Genomic DNA, 17,411 nt, shown 5'->3' with positions numbered 1-17,411 from the left:
ATCTGCATTGGTGGTCACCTAATTTGAACTCGCCAATGGTATTTGCCAGCCTTGCCGTGTCAAGTCAACAACTCTTATTAAAACAAATGACTTCCGGTTGCTTTGTTGCTTCAAATCGCTGTCAGTGTGAATGGCCCTTCAGAGATTTTCATGGGGCTTGTTTATGCATGCATAACAGAGGATATTGGGATTTGGGGTATATGTCTCCAACTTGGGTACCCTTCCATTGGATATCTTTGTGCTGGATCCCTTGTTTAGGATTTAAATTTGTGTTTGGTTGTGTGTGTAGATGCCTTTGACACCAATGACAGAAAGTCCCCATTGACTTGTGACATCCAGAAATCCCATTGACATGAGATGAATGGACAGTTTTGGCAGGCTGCCCCAGAGTCGTCTTTACAAGACTTCCCCAAAGCACTTCTTTTCTGCTATGTACAGTATCCACAGCTATACTGTTTTTGTGTGTGTTGATCATTGTTTGTGATTCTTGGCAGGCGTGCAAAAGATATACAATAAACCTGCCAATTGAGTGCTTCCGAGTTCCGGTTTCTGGGATATTATATCCTGTTTTTCCTACTTCTAGAGGAGATAACGTCAAGTTCATGTCTTTGCTATTGTTGTCGCTTGGTTTTTCTGCTAACCCTTGAACCCTAGAGAGGATACAGCATTCAGACAGCACGAGGTTTGAGTCCACCTTAAAAGCTTTTATAGAACTTGCCAGAATTGAACTCTTCCACCATAAACCAGCTCATCTCGGTGGTTCCTAGACTAGTATTTGGCAGGTACCTATATGACAGCATGCAGATTGTTGACAGCCATATGGCCGATGTACAAGTACAACAGGAACTCCATTTGAACAAATACACAGTCTATCCCATGGCATCTTTTGCCAGTCTGTGAAGCACTTCCCCCAACTCACGATCAGTTTTAGGGTGGGGGGGGAAGCAAGTCTCAGATGGTTAGAGGTGTCTTTGGTATAGCCCCAAACCTTTGAAGAGCATCACCCAGTTCTTCAGGCTCCATACAAGAACAACAGTATTTATTTTTGCTCACATTGTTTCAGTTTATTCTGATATTTAAATTTTTGTTTCCACAGCAACAGGGAGCGGCCACTACAGTCTACTGCGCCGTGGCTCCAGAGCTGGAGGGTATCGGAGGGATGTACTTCAACAACTGCTTCCGCTGCTTGCCCTCTCTGCAGGCCCAGGACGCCACAGCTGCCCTCAGCCTCTGGGAACTCAGCGAGAGGCTCATCCAGGAGAGATCCACCCCCCCTCAGGTGCTCTGACCCCTCCTGGCCCCGCGATCCTTGCAGGGTCACCTACATGACCGTCACGGCTACGTAGAGGATTCAGGCATAAGATAATCATCGTTTGAAGGGGCAAAAAAGATGAGAAGATGCAATTCTAAACTGTACAAGGACGTTGGCAATCAAGCTTAGAAGCTATCTGGGCATCGGGAACTAGAACCACACGGGCTGGGACTTCTACAGCAGATAAAGAGATGCAGAGAGACAGCGAGAGATGCAATTCAATTGTGTTTCTCTCATTCTCAAAGGCGTAGACACTCAATCCAGCATTAGGGTTTAACTAGGTCTAGATCACTCTGTAAATGTCTCCTTAACAAGCAATAACATTTGAGTTGTCTTTAGAGGGGGCCTATATGATTTAAATGGGCGCTTACAGAAAACAAATACTCGAGATCAATGTCAACCTTTCCGTCTGTACAGATAAAAATGTTGAATAACTGTTGGAACGGTGTAACCTACAAAGACATAATGCAGGAAATGTACAATTTGTGAACTATTTACACATATGGTGTCTTCACATTGCTAAGAATAAGCCTGTACTCTTATCCTGTACACAATATACACAAGATGCTGTTCGGAAATAATTTGAATGCTGTTTGCTTGCTTTATTCCATCTGGCTAGAGCCTCCCAACCACCTTTTATAAAATGCTGGGTTAATGTGAAGTACAATAAAACAGCATCTGGTATGAGAACCGGAGGGCCGTCAGCGGAGTCCACCTGGTCTGGAAATATCTGGTGGAAGTTCCGTTTTGAATTCCTTCTATTGTCTGGACTGCATCATCAAGCATGCAGGGATGTTTCAAAGCTCTCCTAATTAGTTTTTCATTGTTGGCGAGACACCTGACTGTAAAATCAAGGTAAAGTCAGTAGAAGGGGGTTGTGGGTAAGGCTGAGGAATGGCACTCAGGTTGATAAAGGGTTTCTGATTTCTCTCAATCTTCCATCATCTTCCTCCTCCTCCTCATTGTCTTCATCAGGGGTGGATTTTGGAGAGGTTGTGCTTTGTGGCAGTCTTGGAGCCGTGGGTCACCCTAAGCCAGAAGCATTCCAGTGTTACACTGTCTGTAAAGAAAGAGAAAAAGAGCCTTATTTAAAAATTTAAACATGATATAATGTATTCTTTGAATATGGCTGGTGAGATTAATATTTTTAGCTGCCTTCACTGACGATGCATTAAAAAATAGTTAACAAATAGTGCTGAGAACATTTTTTTTTTTTTTTTTTTTTTTTTTTTTTACATTTGATTCATTTATTGGGTCAGTTTAAGACATTAAAAAAGTTAAAGTTTTTCATTTTATTCATTAATTCATAAATCCATTCATGATTTTTTTTTTTTTTTTTTAGTTATAAATAATAATAAATACAGTTAAATATCACATTGGATTGCTTGCATCAAGTATTGAGTTATACCGTCAAATTGACCTCACAGCTTTTTGAACTTGAAAGCTGAGTGAATGAAAATTTATCTAACAAAGTCATTGAAAAGAATTGGTTAAAAATGTGTTCATAGACATCACTACTAATAAATGATGCCCACTCAGCATACAGTACACAATGTTTTATACACTACTTTGATTTATTATTGCGCACATTGGGATAACTAAATTAGGAAGAGTGTTTTATATTCCAGGCCCAGTGAAGAGCACTTCTCTTGAGATTTAAACAAAGAAAGTCTCCCTGTGCATCAGGGGTGAGCGAGTTTCCCAGGAGTGACATGAGCTGAACCCTTCCTCGCCTGTGTGTTTAGCGAGGCTTTGACAATGACCCGGAACAACTCCATAAACAAACGGCCTGTCACACGCATTACTCGCTCCAACAGAGTAATGGACACATCAAGAAACCAATCATAAAGGAGTCCTGTCCCGACCCTTCACGCTTGTGCGGCCAATCAAATCAATAACCTGGACCAGCAGACAAGGATAAAATCTCTAGCACAGCAGCAAATGAGACGGCATTTCAACACGAATGCAATACAGATCTGGTTTAGTGTGTCAAAATATGTACAAAATATAAGCTTGATCTGTTCCCAACATGTGCAAAAAGTGAAAACCCAGATTGTGAGTTGAAGAACTGGTTGTGTAATGCTCAGAGCACATACTCTCCTGCACAAACAGGGTTGCGTAATGTACATGTAGATGGTAGATGGTGTACCCTTCTCAGTGCAGGTGGCCTATCTGTGTTTGCTCCCACACACACACACTTTTATAAAGAGACCATGACGCAATGGCAGAATTGCACACGTGGATTGGGCTACAATACTGTAAGATGGACGAGGTGTTCCTTGTACATCCCAGCGATAAGACTGAAACTATGGCACTCATAAACAAACAAGCTCTTCCTTCTGTATTTTCGAGTTGAGCGTGTGGGATTGGAGGTGGGGTGCCACTCTATTTCTGGTTCCACTCAGTCTCTACCCTGTTCGTGCTCTCTTTCTTGTTCTATCTGTTCTCTCCAGAGAGGTCTGGGAGAGGTAGAGGCAGTAAAAGTGTCACCATGTAATGAATGGGCCCCTGATGGAGGGAGAGAACGAGAGTTGGGGGGTGGGGGGTAGAGGAGAGACTGGTTGTTATTTGTCTGAGATTGAGGGAGGATAGCTAATGATGTGAGGCATGTAAACCTGAAGTGGCACTAAACCATTTGTGTATGTGTGGGAACCGGTGGGACCGCCCCGATCCTGGATAACGGGAGATAAAGTGGGAACACAGATGTAGTGTTTCTGGGCCAGCCAGGTGTCACATACTGTATTGTTTGCAAATGGCTGAACATAGATAGGAAAGCTCCCAGTTACTAGTCTCAACAAGGGTACCGCTCCGCAAGGTCTTATCCAGGGGGCACTGGAACTAGAGGGATTCCTGTAGGACACATCCCAATGCCTGATATTACGTTAAGTGCCTAGCACTGAAGCACATTTCAAACAGATGTGCCGGCTTATCCCTACCGCAAAGAATTCTGATCAGAGCATCTATCCGCAGATCTATGAGGAGTAGTAGATCTGCACTGCATCTTTGCATTGATTTCCATCTCCTACCAACCTCTATAGAGGTAACAATAAGCAAGCTTTGGGAGAATCTCCACTCTTCATCATAGCCACATAGAGCAACTTGGCCAAGATTGACAATCGTCTGACCTACAAAAAGGACACAAAAGATTTCTAAATGTGCCTTAAATGCACCCATGACAAACAATATCCAATAATAACATGCACTAAATGATGTTGACAGCGTGCCACAGGTGACAGGGCATCTGAGCTTTCCGCCTCAAGGTCTTCTGGGAAACTGTTGGCTATGTGTGTTGGCTTGCATCCTCTGCTCAAGCCTCTCTACCTTAGGGGAAGTCTGGGTGGCCATCATTTGGGTTTTATGACCCTTTTTCTGCCTCCCCAGCAGGAGGAGCAAATGCTCAGCTGGGTCTAGACAGACGCTGGTGATATTGCTCTCCTAGAGGCATAGATTTGCGTATAATAATAAAAACAACAGCTTTGCCCTCAGAGCTGTGCCAAGTTTGGCCCCAATGATTTCTTGGAAATACTAGTTGTTATCCAGCTATCCATGTTATCTCCAAGAGTTTATTATCGGCCGTTGGCCTACGTCAGGCTGATGGCAAATGCTGGTCGGGCTAGTTTGCTTGGTGTGCTCCACTCGTCGGCTCTCGTTGGGCTCACGTCGGTGGCAGTTTGCGAATCGGCGTCGGGTCATTGGTGCAAGTGAGAGCTCTGATTGGATGTTCAATTCAGCAAACTAATCAGTGTCTGAGAATAAAAGCGAAAGTGATGAAAACAAGCCAAAGAAGGCGGTACAGACCGGAGGGTGTTTAAATGTTACGTGATCTTTCCCAATCTTTCTAATATGCGAATGTTTTTATAATAAAATGAGTCGCTTAAAATTATTAGTTGTCAACGTTACTGATATTCAAAGTGGTAAGCAAGCACTTTAGGTTTTGTATATCTGTGATTATCTCATATAAATTTGTTTCGGTTTTTCCTTTTTAAATGAAGAATATACACTATTGATAGCTGCTGATATAGACAGTTAATTGCTCTCACGCATGTGCAGAACGCACGTGTTAGTTTGCTGCTAGCTGTAGTCTGTGCGTTGTGTTTGAGGGCATCTTTTTGGTCCGAAGCTGCCGATGCTGATTGAGAGTGTTCAAATCAGGTCAGCAGTATCTAAAAAGATAGTCAGGCTAAGACAGACAGGCTAGCAGAGGTCAATCCCAAAAAGATCAAGCCAGGGATCAAGAAGACCCCTTTAAAGTCAAATCCAAGCTTTCTTTTCCCAAATCCCAGAGAAAGCTGTGCAAAAACCTGCAACTGCTTCTATGACCATGCATGCCCTGCCAAGAAGGCCTTTGTGTCTGAGGCACTGGAAGATTCATGAGTGGATGTTTTTCTTGTTTCTTCAACAGAGCCTTATTGATCATTGTATTGGAATCATTTGATAGTTAATCAATGTTTTTTCCTTTCAGCACGCCGGGCAAGTACGCCGTTTTCAAAGGCCGGCCTTGATTTTGAAAACAAAAATATATACACCCCAAATTCACCTTGTTTAAACCAATAGTAAGAATCCACAGCAACACAACTACCAAAAAAGTACAGAGATGACAAATTAATTAGGATACATACCATGACACCCCTTTTTTCTGCATTTACCCTAGTATTACAATTTAATCAACTTCTACGTGTTATAACAATGTTATATATCATTAATTACTTAACTTTGGTCCTTTTTCTCAGCTTTCATCTCCTAGTCTAGCTTGAAATAACTGTCTGGTTGTTGTACGTACCATCTAAGCAGCAAGAACACAAATACACCCGGATTTCCGAGGTACACTGTAATCTAAAGAACTTCAGAGTTACTGATATGATGATAATCATTACACGGTCCTGTCCAGGACAGGCCAGTGTAGTGATGCAAGACAAAAGGTGACTTTCAGAGGTAAACGGATCTCCCATTGACCCCCAGTATATGTCTGCATCACTTCCTGTATGTACAGCCCTGGCTGTAACCAAAAGCCTTTCCCTGAACACTCACAATATATCCGCTTAATCTACCCCCATTTACAACGACACACTCAATCTGTATCACTCTCCCGCTCCCTCTGCCTGTTTAAATAGAGGAAGAGAGGCAGTATGACATCATGTCCTGTAACAAAGCCACGCTGCATGCCTGTTCTCTGACTTGTTCGCTTGGATTCTGACCGCACCGACACGTCCGGTTCCCGCTCTAGGATGGGCGGCACATCTGTGAGAAGCACAGACAGGCTGGAGAGCTGAGCCACATGCCAGGTGTTTAATATCAGCGCTGCGTGGTGCAATTACCCCGCAGAAATGAGCTTTTAATTCCATTTTATTGGCCCAATATTGCTTCTGGTGTTTAGGTTTTTAAACATTATAATTAGTTCCGAAAAGATTGGTCGACCTCATTCTATTCCACAATACCCCATGGCTTTAAACAATGCTCGGCGGTGGCATGAATGCATGTTTCTGGAAACGCCTGGGTTGCGGTGAAACACGATTTTAATAGCGCAGAAGAGCTTTGAGACAGGTGTTATTGGTAAATATGCTGCTAAAAATATAAAAAGAAAATTATTTTAGGGCTTCGGAAACAATTTCAGTATGCAAAACCAACAGGAAGTAGAGGGAAAATGCATTGAATGGACCGTTTTACCACACAAAATGTGCTTAAGCCATAAAACTATTGATTTCAGGGCTTTTTAAACTTTTAACTGCTGAAAACCCAAATTTAGAACAATTTATGGTATACATTTTACATGAAAAGTGTTTAGATATACATACACACACTGTAGCCTGTTTAAAACACATTAACGCACAGTAATCTTTTAATCCAAGTAGTTTATTGAAATGAATATTGGCTGCAGCAGAACGATTACATCTTATTCTTAAACTTGCACAGGCTTGGTGGGCTGTGAAATGCCAAAGTGTGTAGATATTTTAATGAAAATGATCAATCGTACGACTCTCGGAGGAACAGATACACTCGATAGAGAGATGCGACCTGGAAAATTTATGATCCACGGCCGTCCATAAACTGTCACCTCTCCAGCGCTCCAGATTAGCATGTGATTAAAATGTAGGTCAATATTTATTAAGAGCCGTTATGAAGTCAATGTTAGTTTTATGAAATCCAGTAGCTGACTGTGGGAGAAGTTTATGACTAGATAATACATTTCTTAAGGGGAAGTGCGCACCATGACGTTTATATTCTGTTTAGTAAGTAAATCTATTTTTGCGAAGTTTGTGGGGTGAGATTTAAAATAATGAAAACAGCTTGCTATGTTCAGTCCAGCGAGAACAGTTTGCTCCAAAAATGATTTATTATTTCAAAAGATGTTTTGTAGAGTGTTCACGCTGCTCTTTTACATGCAGTGAAAGTGAACCTAGAGGCTCCCATGCTCAAAAAAAAAAAAAAAAATCACCAAACATTTTTTTATATAATCACGCAAATTTCAGTCTTTTCCTCACTCAAATCAATAATATAGTATATGAAATAGATTAATTTTATGGTTCTTTTTTTAGAGATTGACAGACACTGATTCAGAGAAAAGAGCAGCATGAACATTCTACTAAATTTCTCTTTGTGTGTTTCACGCCGTCATTAATTGTAAGTTTATTTTTGGACTAAGCTTTACAAGAAAATACTATTTCATTGTTTTATACTTCTAAATTTCCTGTTTAATTCAATGTGTTACTAGGTAATTACTTGTAATTATAATTTCAAATATACAATATCAAAAATACAAGAGAGATTTATCAGATTATAAAGAAAAAAAAAGGATGGAATACAAAAATACAACAATAATTTTATAATAATTATTATTATTATTATTATTATTTTCAGTTTTTATACACTGAATTCATATATCATTTGAATTTGAAAAGAGCAGAAGGCCTGCTCTAAAACGTTGGTAACAGGGATGATTAGATTGATTATAGAGAGTTTTACTGGTTTTGAACAAGAGATCTCAGATTGCGCAAGTACTTCCTGTCGTCAAAGAAACGTTTCAGAATGCGGGGAGTTTTCAACCCACCCCAGAAAGAAGATGCTAATCTGCCGTGCCCCTCTTTTCCCTTCATGTGTGTGTGTGTGTGACATACTTTTACGCACTCAACAGGGCAGTGCATGATGAAGTGCGCTAGCGCTCGCCTGCTATTATAAGACAATAAGATAACAAGCTCTCTTATTCATTCAGAGGAGAATTTCAAGCGGCAGAAATCAGAGTAAAGTACATCTGCCTGCGCTGGGACATTTTTCCACATTTATCTCCGCTGTCTCTTGACGTTTTAGTCGAAATACTGCAGGTGAGAAAGGCTCTGCTTAGCGCGAGACGGGTTGACCTTGTAAACCTTGACTTATTTTGTGCGGAAGAGAGAAAGGGAGGGCGGAGAGAGCAGAGGAGAAGTCGTACCTGTCATGCCTTTCAAACAAAAAGAAAAACGAGCGCTCGGCCCCAAGTACAATCATTCCCCGCTGTCTGGAGATTCATCAGAGAGAGAGTGGGGGAAAAACTGTGGAAAGAAGAATCGAGAGTACCAGAAACCGAGCGAGTGTAGAGAAAGGAGGGCCATCGAGGAAAGAAAGAGAGAGAGAGGGAGAGAGAGAGAGAGAGAGAGAGAGAGAGAGAGAGGGAGAGGAGGTAAAAAAGGCGAGAAGAAAGAGGATTTGTCAGTGTGCTTTAGTGGAAAGCTCACAGCTAAAGGCTGAGGTGGCAGTAATGAAACATTCATAATCGGCACAGACACGCTTCAACACACTCGCTGACACACTGTTTAAGCACTGCCGCCACTCCAAGGTCACACACACACACACACACACCTGAGAACAAGACTGAGCAGTGTGAATGAGAGTGCTCGTTCTCTCTCTCTCTCTCTCTCTCTCTCTCTCTCTCTCTCTCTCACACACACACACACACACACACACACACACACACACGTTCAACACAGGCCATTATGTGACTTTCATGAGGAGGCAAAATAAAAAAGAAAAAATACATTTGTTTTGTCTTGTAACACTGTGTTTGACACACAAACAGAGTTCAAATCTGTACTAATTAGCTTTTTTTGTTTGTTTATTTTTTTTAAACTTTGATTTCAGTTTAAAGAAAATGATCTGCAGACATTGATTGTAGTTGAGTACTTTCTCTTGTGAAAAGACACACTTGAACTGAATCGGCTGAAGGGTTTACAGAAGTGAATGCAATTTCTTCCACAGATTTTCACACAAATATTAATTTATTCGATGACAGTTGATCCAAATATACTATTTGACGCACTGTCGAATGTTTTTGGTATTTTGTAATCATTACAAGCTCAAGCTGTAAACACTGCATTTATTAAGTCGGCTTAACTCTACTCCTGACACTAACTGACACATAACATTTATTATTTTATAGCGGTTTATTATTGCACGATGGATTCTAATATGAAAGATTACCCACTAATTGTAACTATCAAACCAACGTTATTTATTTTGTATATATTTGATCATAAAAAAAAAAAAAAAAAAAAAAAAAAAGAATATACACGGTGATAAATAAAGTCTAATTTCTTGACCTGGAAAAGTCCTTTAAAAATAATACAATCTGATAACTCCATGAGCAGTTTTATACATTTTATGAATATACATTTACCAAGCTCTAGAAAATGTGCATATATATATATATATATATATATATATATATTCTATATCCAGTAAATCATGAAGAACTGTAAAGTTGGACCATGGGGGACCTCACAGTCCAAGAGTAGCACTGCACGCAGGATAAACTTCCTAAACGAGTGTTGAGCCGTGATGAAGTGTGAAGTGTGCTGGTACACGGAGAAGAAAACAGAGGCAATAACAGCCTGTTTAATTGTAAGGGTCAGAGAGAGGGCAGAAAATAGTTGCGAAAAAACGAAATTAAGAGACTTTTGGTGCAAGAAGTGTAAGTGGACCTTGTAAGTGGACTTTGGGGAAATAATAAAATGCTATAAAAGTCTAGAATATGAGCTCTTTAAGCTGGCGGTGGAAATGCCGTTTATTTATTTATTTTGAGACGTGTTCAGATCTCCTCCTGCCGCCATCTTCTGTCTTCAGTCTCATTTTTCACTCTTTATAAGTTTCTGCAGTGGTCCAATCAATACCTATCAAAAGTATTACATTCACAGATCCGTCACCAGCGCATAGAGACTCAGTTCACATGTAGGTGAAAAAACAGATCGAATCTTTGTTTTTAGGGTAATTACTCCTTATCTTACAAAAATTAACCATGGAATCAAATTGTAGATAGTCATGCTGTTTTCAGTAAGTGAGTACAGTTTCATTACAATCCAAAAAAGCACCGCTCATTGCAACCCTTATATTTTATTTATTAATTATCTGACTTTGCTAACACATATAGTGGCACAGCAATTTGACGTACAAATGTAATAAAAAATTAGTTTTGTCATCACTGTTGTTCCAAACCTGTATCATTTTTAATATTTAGACCAAACACTAAACACACAAAAGCTCTTATTTTCCATAAAAGAAAAGTGATTGGTGACTGGGAGTGTGAAACTAAAAAAACATAGTTTTATGCATTTTCGTTGTCTTTTTTGCATCTTGTCAGTCTGAGTTCCCATTCATTTTCACTGTGTGGAAAAGAGCAGCATGAACATTCTGCTAAATGTCTGCTTTTGTGTTCCACTTCAGAAAGTAAGCCACAAAGGTTTAAAACAACACAAAAGTAAGGAAATAATGAGAGAATTTAAATTTTTAGATGAGCTAATCCTCTTTTAGCTTGTTAAAACTAGATGGATGCAGCGCGATGCAAATTAACGCTGGATAATTATCCATTCTCTCACCCGCACAAGTCTCTCTGCTCATCGATTCTTAGTCTGTTACTAAACCTCAGTTGAGGAGTCGTGTTAGTCCATCTCTGTGAATAAGTCTGAGCCGTTAAACACTCAGTCCTGAGGCGAACATGTGCTGAAGCCCCTCAGTGGGAAAGAAAACTCCCCAAACAAGACTTAACAAGAACCAAACTAAAGAGCGAGTCTCAGCGACAGCAGCGGTGTCCAGCGTCTAATAGAAAGCAGCTGCGACGGGACGCGTTTCTGGAGATTAGCACCTGAAACTCAAAGTGCCTGTGACTGCATCATTCATCCTCGTTTCTATTAGAACTACATCTCCTGGATATGAACATGAGAAACTAATCAGGAGAAATCAGATATTGCGACGGCCCTGCGGTGTGTTAAAAGAAAAACCCACAAGAGACTGTGCGCTAAAGAGCTAAGAGCTGCTATTAGGCCCACAATCTTATATGATGTTATATTAATAACAATATCTGTATATGACTTTGAACAGTGACTCATCCAATCTGACTTTCTAGTTAAAGCAATGTATTGTGTAAACTGAAGAGCTAAACAGGAGGAAATTTCTATAAATTTCATATACATATATATATAGCGAGAAGTTTGATGTCAAATTAATATTGCACATTTTGTTTGGATTTATTTGCATGCTCTTGAAGACAACCTGAAATGTCCCTCAAAATCCACTGATGCTTGATGTAATTGCTATATAAACCTGACTTAATATATGAAACAATTACTGATTATATTATGAACTGTGTTGTAATTATAATTTTATATATGCATAATAAACCATGACTCAATCGAAGTGCTAAGTTAAAGTTTTGATGTTAGTTTTTACTTCCATAACCTGATGTAATCGCTATACAAATAAACTTGACTTGATATATTAATTAATTATTAATCATTATTTAACAACAATAGTTACAAAATATAAATAAATAAAAGAACATGATTGTGTTTGCAATTAAATACAACCGTACTAATACTAAATACTAGTATATTACATAACATAAATAATATAATCCAATCTTATGTTATACTATATAACAGTGTAATATCAAATTATGAATATTTATAAAATGTAAATTGTTGTATATTAATTTCAATTATATTAAACTAATATTCTAAATATATTGAAATAAACAATTTGCTGTATACTCCAATAGTTTAAAATATCATCTTTATCATTCTAACTATAAGTATATTTTATTTAAAAAAAAAATAAAAAACAGCAATGAATCTGACTCAATAAGTAAATAAATCAAATCTGAGAATTTTGTTCAGATTAGTTTGTTTAGTGTTTAAGTCGACCTGAAACATGACTCACAGCCAACTGTACTTCCATACTTCAATCGTGGGATTTGATTGGATGTCTCTATATGATTTGACTTTATCTAATGGGATTTGATCGGACGTCTCTATATGACTTGACTGAATCGGCTGGGATTTGATCGGACGTCTCTATATGACTTGACTGAATCGGCTGGGATTTGATCGGACGTCTCTAAATGACTTGACTGAATCGGCTGGGATTTGATCGGACGTCTCTATATGACTTGACTGAATCGGCTGGGATTTGTTTGGACGTCTCTGTATGACTGAATCGGCTGGGATTTGATTGGACGTCTCTGTATGACTGAATCGGCTGGGATTTGATCGGACGTCTCTATATGACTTGACTGAATCGGCTGGGATTTGATCGGACGTCTCTATATGACTTGACTGAATCGGCTGGGATTTGATCGGACGTCTCTATATGACTTGACTGAATTGGCTGGGATTTGATTGGACGTCTCTGTATGACTGAATCGGCTGGGATTTGATCGGACGTCTCTATATGACTTGACTGAATCGGCTGGGATTTGATCGGACGTCTCTATATGACTTGACTGAATCGGCTGGGATTTGATCGGACGTCTCTATATGACTTGACTGAATCGGCTGGGATTTGATCGGACGTCTCTAAATGACTTGACTGAATCGGCTGGGATTTGATCGGACGTCTCTATATGACTTGACTGAATCGGCTGGGATTCGATAGGACGTCTCTATATGACTTGACTGAATCGGCTGGGATTTGTTTGGACGTCTCTGTATGACTGAATCGGCTGGGATTTGATTGGACGTCTCTGTATGACTGAATTGGCTGGGATTTGATTGGACGTCTCTGTATGACTGAATCGGCTGGGATTTGATCGGACGTCTCTATATGACTTGACTGAATCGGCTGGGATTTGATCGGACGTCTCTATATGACTTGACTGAATCAGCTGGGATTTGATCGGACGTCTCTATATGACTTGACTGAATCGGCTGGGATTTGATTGGATGTCGCTATATGACTTGACTGAATCGGCTGGGATTCGATCGGACGTCTCTATATGACTTGACTGAATCGGCTGGGATTTGATCGGACGTCTCTATATGATTTGACTGAATCGGCTGGGATTTGATCGGACGTCTCTATATGACTTGACTGAATCGGCTGGGATTTGATCGGACGTCTCTAAATGACTTGACTGAATCGGCTGGGATTTGATCGGACGTCTCTATATGACTTGACTGAATCGGCTGGGATTTGATCGGACGTCTCTATATGACTTGACTGAATCGGCTGGGATTTGATCGGACGTCTCTAAATGACTTGACTGAATCGGCTGGGATTTGATCGGACGTCTCTATATGACTTGACTGAATCGGCTGGGATTCGATCGGACGTCTCTATATGACTTGACTGAATCGGCTGGGATTTGTTTGGACGTCTCTGTATGACTGAATCGGCTGGGATTTGATTGGACGTCTCTGTATGACTGAATCGGCTGGGATTTGATTGGACGTCTCTGTATGACTGAATCGGCTGGGATTTGATCGGACGTCTCTATATGACTTGACTGAATCGGCTGGGATTTGATCGGACGTCTCTATATGACTTGACTGAATCGGCTGGGATTTGATCGGACGTCTCTATATGACTTGACTGAATCGGCTGGGATTTGATTGGATGTCGCTATATGTCTTGACTGAATCCGCTGGGATTTGATTGGACGTCTCTATATGAAAGGTGTCTGGAGGGAGGAGGGTGACGTCGTCAGCCAACAAGAACAGTTTTAGATTAACATCCAAACTTTTAGAACCAAAACAAACTTCACTTTCATCTGAATAACTCACGCAGATGAATCTCGCACAATAAGAGCGGGAATTTAAACGGGGTCGATTCTGATTTCACATAAACTTCGTTAAGGATTCACAACATACTTAACGAAGTCCATGAATGATGCATCCACCTATAGCACACATCCAGACTCTCCGGTCATCTCCACACCAGCGCCTTCCTCCTGCTTTTGATATATAATTCATCCAAAACACAGCACATTAATAAGCCGTATGATCATTTTGTTGACTGTGCGCTACACGAAGTATATTAATGTAGATCCAAACAGTGCACATCAGCGTTTTTGCGAGTTGTGTTCCAAACATACAGCGAGAAGCGCCAGTTTCTTCACGAAACTCAACCGTAACAGCAGTGACGGATCTCGCAAGGTTCAAACAAACTCATCAGCTATTGTCTATAACAGTAGGGCCGCCTGGGCAACAAACAATGGGATCCATATGTTGATGAATTTCTGAGCCATATGTGATAAATAAAAAATGAAAAATGAAAGACGGAGGGACAGGCAGGCGTGGCGAGATGAATCTGTCTCTCCAGAAGGCAAGAGCGGAGGGAAACAGGTTTGCGAGGCGAGGGACGGACAGAGAGGAGGTGGGGGTCTCTCCAAGCGTCTGCTACGCCGGCGAATGCAAACGAGCCAATCTGCTCGATGGGAGACGAGTGAAGAACCGCGAGTGAGCGCGAGCGCGCCGGGACTGTCAGGTGCTGACGGCACTCACACAAACGGATACCTAATGACTCGATTTATTCAAATGCCGCCCAGTTCCTTCTAATGGTGTCTTCCAGCAGCATTTCCCCTCGCAGCGCTCGCTCTCTCTGTCTCCCAGCCGGAGCGAATGTGGCGTTTAAGGGCCCTAATCCCTCAGAGGGACCCTCGCATCTCGACACCGCGGCCCACGGGAACTCAAGCATCTGATCAGGCTCTGAAACAGCTGCCAGATCCGTCGAGATCCTGCTAACAAACATCCTGCTCACGCTTTAACAACAGAACACACACGTTATCTACCCCATAACTTTAATCATCACTTATTAATTGATAATAAATAAATAATCATTTCTAAATAAATGGAGAACATGGGTGTACAATACAATTTGTGTAATATAAGTTTATATGTATAAAGTAATACTGATTATTTTGTTATTTTTATTATACATTGGGTAATACAAGGCTATGCAATTCAAGCTTACAGTTCTAAAACAATTTTAATTATATTGTTATTGTTTCTTATCTGATTATTATATTTGTGTTATTTTCCCCCTTCTGTTTACTGTATAAGTGATATGCATTTTAAAAATTTTATAAAGTGATATGCATTTTAATTTTTTTAAAGTAATATTCAATAAAAATTTACTAAATAATAATAATAATAATAACTTAATTATTACTAAATCAGTCAATTAACATGGCTGTTTTTGAAATGCAAACATTCTACATACAACAGTGCATATGATATGTATAAGTACATTATTATGAATAGTTTCGTTTCAAACTATATATATATATATATATATATATATATATATATATATATATATATATATAGTATATATGTGCACATTATATATTTAATACAGCTGCTGCACTACCGTTGCATCACATGTTAATGCTCACCTTGCAAAGATAAAAATAATGAACAAAAGCGTAAATATTCAGTGTTTTTTTTTTTTTTTTTTTTTTTATGAGCTCACTTGAAAACGCTGATCTGACCGAGGATTTTCATGTATAGTCTGATGACTGAAATGGAAAAAACAAAAGTATGTTTGAACTCTGGGAGTGGAAATAAAAGCATGAAATAAGCACGTGTATAATACAAAGCCATAAAATCATTAAACGCAGCGGTGGGTTTGTCGTAGGCGGGAGAGATTGGGATCGGGAGATCTTCTACATGAGATAATCTAATTCCCCATAATCCCTGGGCAAATATGACTCCAGCTAATCTCAGCATCAATATTGGCCTTTCGTTTTTAATTATCACATCAAACAGAGTGCAGTACGATCAGAGTGAGTGCCATTGCTAAGTCGCACAACATTTTTAGTGTTGTCCTGTTTGCGCTGCATTGACATCTGGCAACAACAGCGAGGGATTATTTGGCGTTTGGCACATGGGTCGCAGGAACACTCATCAGCGACCAAACATCCACCACACACTGTCCAGTGTCTTCCTGAAGTCTCCAGTGATTCAGAGACACACACAGTATACACAGTACATGCTCGGGGCAAAAGGTACAAAAGATACTTTACATACGGTATGTACCTATAAAGTACTAATATGGACTCTTTACCCACATTAAAAAATACTGTAGTAATTTATCGTAAATACTATAGGCGTTTTTGAACCATACTATAGTAAAGTGTATTATAGCTCACTGTATATATTATAGTATTTACAACACTTTTAAACTATAGTGAACGATGAACTGTAATAAATACTGTAGTATACTTTAGTCTTTTACAGTAAACTGTAGTGTATTGTAGTATTATAGTAGTACCCTTCAGTTGTAGAAAAATGAGTACAGTATTGGGTAAATTAATTTGTTTATATTACAATTGTTATATTAGCATAGCAACTATAGAATTACACCAACAATTTCATTCAAGTACTCTACTATAGTATAGTTCAAAAACACTATAGTATTTACTATTAATTACAATAGTATTTTTAACATGGGTACCGCCACAGTGACAGCTTCTGTACTTTTTTTCTGATTATTATAATAAATTGGTACAAAACCCACTGGGGTGCCAACTGGGGTGCCTTCCTAAAGCATAAAAGTTCATATTTGTACCTTCTTTACCCATGAAGAGTGCATATTAGCATCTCAAAGGTCCTTCAAAATACATATTGGCCACTAAAGTGTATAGTACACTTTCTGAAAGGATACCACTCCATTCACACTTTTTTCGGATGTCATTTTTGACTCCAAAAAGACAAAGAGTTGAATGTTGAATTGAAATATTACAAAGCCATACAAACCGACAAATAGGAAAGAGCCAGCCCAATCTCATGGCAATTTGTACATATTTTACGACGCGGCTAATTCGTACAAATTTGTACAACCTCACTCGTACAAATTCATT

The 17,411-nt window shown here is 39.6% G+C and overlaps 2 protein-coding genes across 3 annotated transcripts in view; one reads left to right on the top strand and one right to left on the bottom strand.

Annotated features, from left to right (window-relative positions):
• LOC113043774 (WW domain-containing oxidoreductase-like) overlaps nt 1–1,886 on the top strand; it is a 201,877-nt gene extending 199,991 nt beyond the window's left edge. Inside the window, exon 9 of the mRNA XM_026203363.1 lies at nt 1,097–1,886. Within this exon, the coding sequence (XP_026059148.1) occupies nt 1,097–1,288 (192 nt within the window). The 3' untranslated portion in view covers nt 1,289–1,886. The remainder of the gene's footprint in view (nt 1–1,096) is intronic.
• The window catches only part of LOC113043777 (transcription factor Maf-like), a 65,334-nt gene continuing 49,243 nt past the window's right edge, over nt 1,321–17,411 (bottom strand). For both annotated transcript variants that reach the window (XR_003275786.1, XM_026203370.1), the window contains one exon: nt 1,321–2,372. The gene's annotated coding sequence lies outside the window, so the exon portion shown is untranslated. The remainder of the gene's footprint in view (nt 2,373–17,411) is intronic.

This window comes from Carassius auratus, chromosome 25, assembly GCF_003368295.1.
Source record: "Carassius auratus strain Wakin chromosome 25, ASM336829v1, whole genome shotgun sequence".
NCBI lineage: Eukaryota > Metazoa > Chordata > Actinopteri > Cypriniformes > Cyprinidae > Carassius > Carassius auratus.
This window is presented reverse-complemented; position numbering and strand designations above follow the sequence as displayed.